This window comes from Oryctolagus cuniculus, chromosome 6 (genome assembly GCF_051225735.1).
Source record: "Oryctolagus cuniculus isolate XC-2025 breed Fujian yellow rabbit chromosome 6, ASM5122573v1, whole genome shotgun sequence".
Taxonomy (NCBI): domain Eukaryota; kingdom Metazoa; phylum Chordata; class Mammalia; order Lagomorpha; family Leporidae; genus Oryctolagus; species Oryctolagus cuniculus.
This window is the reverse complement of record NC_142872.1, coordinates 1691367-1694280: the sequence shown is the minus strand read 5'-3', so window position 1 is coordinate 1694280 and position 2914 is coordinate 1691367. Positions and strand designations below refer to the sequence as shown.

The 2914-nt window shown below is 45.5% G+C and overlaps 1 protein-coding gene across 1 annotated transcript; it reads right to left on the bottom strand.

The window, feature by feature from the left end:
* Positions 1-330: 330 nt before the first annotated feature.
* Positions 331-1269, bottom strand: LOC149125908 (olfactory receptor 2H1-like). The gene has a single exon (XM_089334617.1). The coding sequence runs from the start codon at positions 1267-1269 to the stop codon at positions 331-333; it is 939 nt and encodes a 312-aa protein (XP_089190743.1).
* Between the last annotated feature and the right edge of the window lie 1645 nt (positions 1270-2914).

Here is a 2914-nt window from a genome sequence, read left to right as displayed (position 1 = left end):
TTCAAATATTAACTTATGTCCTCTTCTAATTTTTCAATATTCACTTACTGAGGCTGCATTACTTAAGAAATAATAAATCATGTTCATCAAAAGTTAACTTTGCAACTAACATCATTCTGTGGCTAGAAATACTTTAAATAGTGATGATTTGCCAAACCTGGTGTTATAGTTTTTGCGTTTTCAAGAATGAATGAATGATACAAAATCATAGCAAATAATGCCATAAATTTTCATCTTAACTTAACTCATTCTTTACTTAGAGTTTTTTTGAGAGATATCGTATGGAGAGTGTGAGAATGTTCTTTCTGGTCCAAAAGCTCAGGGATCTACTCACGATCTACTTATGCAGATCCCCTTTCTCAGCATCCTTTGAAGAGCATCCTTCACCTCTTTGTTCCTCAGGGTATAGATGAGAGGGTTCAGCATGGGTGTGACCACAGTGTAGAAGAAGGTGAAGAACTTGCCATATTTGGAAGAGAAGTTGGTCTTAGGGTCTGTGTACACCATTGCCACTGTCCCATAAAACATGAAGACCACAAGGAGGTGGGAAGAGCAGGTAGCAATGACTTTCTGCCTCCCCGCCTCTGACTTCATTTTCCCCACTGCTTGAGCTATACGGCCATAAGTAGTCAGGATCAACCCCACAGGCACCATGGTGAAGATGACAACAGAGATAGTCATCTGCCACTCGTTGATGGAAGTGTCACCACAGGCCAGGCGTATGAGAGCAGGAACCTGACACAGAAAGTCATCCAGGTGGTGGTGAGTGCAGAAGGGCAGCTGGAAGGTGATAGGAGATTGGACTAAAGACTCTGTCAGGCCAGACAGCCAAGCCATGAAAAGCAGCTTCCAACAGAGTGGACAGTGCATGATGGTGGTGTAACGCAGAGGCTGACACACAGCAATGTAGCGGTCAAAGGCCATGACCACCAGAAGGATGCCTTCTGTGGCACCAACACAGAGGAACACACAGAGCTGCATGACACAGCCTGCATAGGTGATGCTCTTGTCTGGCCCCCATAGGTTTGACAGCATCTGGGGAACACAGGCTGTGGCCAAGCAGAGATCCAAGAAGGAAAGATTGCTAAGAAAGAAGTACATGGGGGTGTAGAGACGAGGGTCCATGCGTGAGAGCAAGATGATGGTTGAGTTGCTGAGAACGGTCACAGGATACAGGATGATCACAACCCAGAAGAGAACCAACTCTACCTGGGGCCATCCAGAGAATCCAAGAAGGATGAAACCCACTGGGAAGCTCTTGTTTGTCATTCCCGATGTTTTTGCACTGGGTGGTAGGGAGGGGTGATGAGAAATATTTTATAAACAGACTGTAGAATTCCACTACATTTATCCAGAGACTGCCACACATTAATAGACTTCCAGGGTCTTTTCTTCCTAGGCCACAATAAGCTACAAACCTGCATCTGTACAGTGCATTCTTAGGACCAGAAGGGATATTTCTAAGGTGCTACTCCTTGTAACTACTCTCCAAATTTTGTAATCACAACACTCTCTGGGGACCTGCACATAAGCACATCCCCCTCGCCAGAGTATCCTTCAGCTGTGTAGGGACTGGCTCAAGGAAACATTTGGAGTGACATACTGAACACAGCAAGCATCTCTCTTTTCTCTCCATGGGTAGCCTAAGTAGCAGAGTAATATTCTGCATTGTCTGGGGATATTACCAGGAACACATGAAATGGCAATGGTCCCAGAAACAAGCCCTTGTATCCTCCAAGCAGACTCAAAGCTGCGAGATCCTGGCCCCAGCATGGTCCTGACACCTTAGCAAGGGCCTTGGTAGAGGAGACATACAGTTGGCAAGGACAAATTCCTGGCTCTTCCACTCTCAGTAAACTGACTTATTTACTTTATATAAACAACTTAAAAATGCTAGAATACTGTTTTCATCTGCAAATGATTATACTAATCCCCACCTCAGAAAATTCAGGTTCAAATCTGAAGGATCCTGTTGTAATGATGCCTGCTGCGGTGGGCCCAGAATACCCAGCATGTCAGCACTGGTGAGGAGACAGCATTGTAATTGCTCTTTAATTCCAGCCACAAAAATGTCTGTATTGTCATCCACAGCAATCACTCAGGCATAATAGATGATTTCCAGCCACAATCATAAGTTAAAAGCATAAATGAATCAAATTAAGAACGTTATGAAATGTGTGATGATTCTGCAGCCTTGCTTCATAGAGAGGGGAGATCCCTAAAGTATCTGACTGAATCAGATCAAGATTGGGCATCCGCAGCTCTCTACTATAGCCCGGGAGTGCAGTGGAGGATGGCCCAAGTCCTTGGGCCCTGCACCCACATGGGAGACCAGGAAAAGCACCAGGCTCCTGGCTTCGGATCAGCATGATGCACCGGCCACAGCAGCCATTGGAGGGTGAGCCAATGGCAAAAGGAAGACCTTTCTCTCTGTCTCTCTCTCTCACTGTCCACTCTGTCAAAAATAAAAAATAAAATAAAATAAAAAAGATTGGGCATCCGATTCTGGGGAAACTTACCTTGAAGGCCAATTTCCTGTCTTATAGAAGCTGTGCAATGTTTCAGAGGACAACAGGCACCTTAGTTACAGGGACGCGCTCTGCAGTGTTAGGTGATGAAAACCAAGATGCTGAGTGTGAAAAGTGGGATTTGCAGGTACACCAGCAGTGCAAGAACTCTGAGCTGCCCTGTTAGGGGCTGTGACTTTCTGACTTGAGGGCTGAGGACAGCTACTCTGGAGAAAAGAGGTAAAATCCCTGCCTTCCCAGAGCCCTGAGGCCCATCTGAGACAGAGAGCTGCTCAGGAAACCAACAAGTAAATCATAAGGATTCAGGTCCTTCACCAGCGGGTTCTATAAACATGCAAAGGAACAAACCAAAACACGGGGTGTGATGTGAACATCAGGAGTCAGAG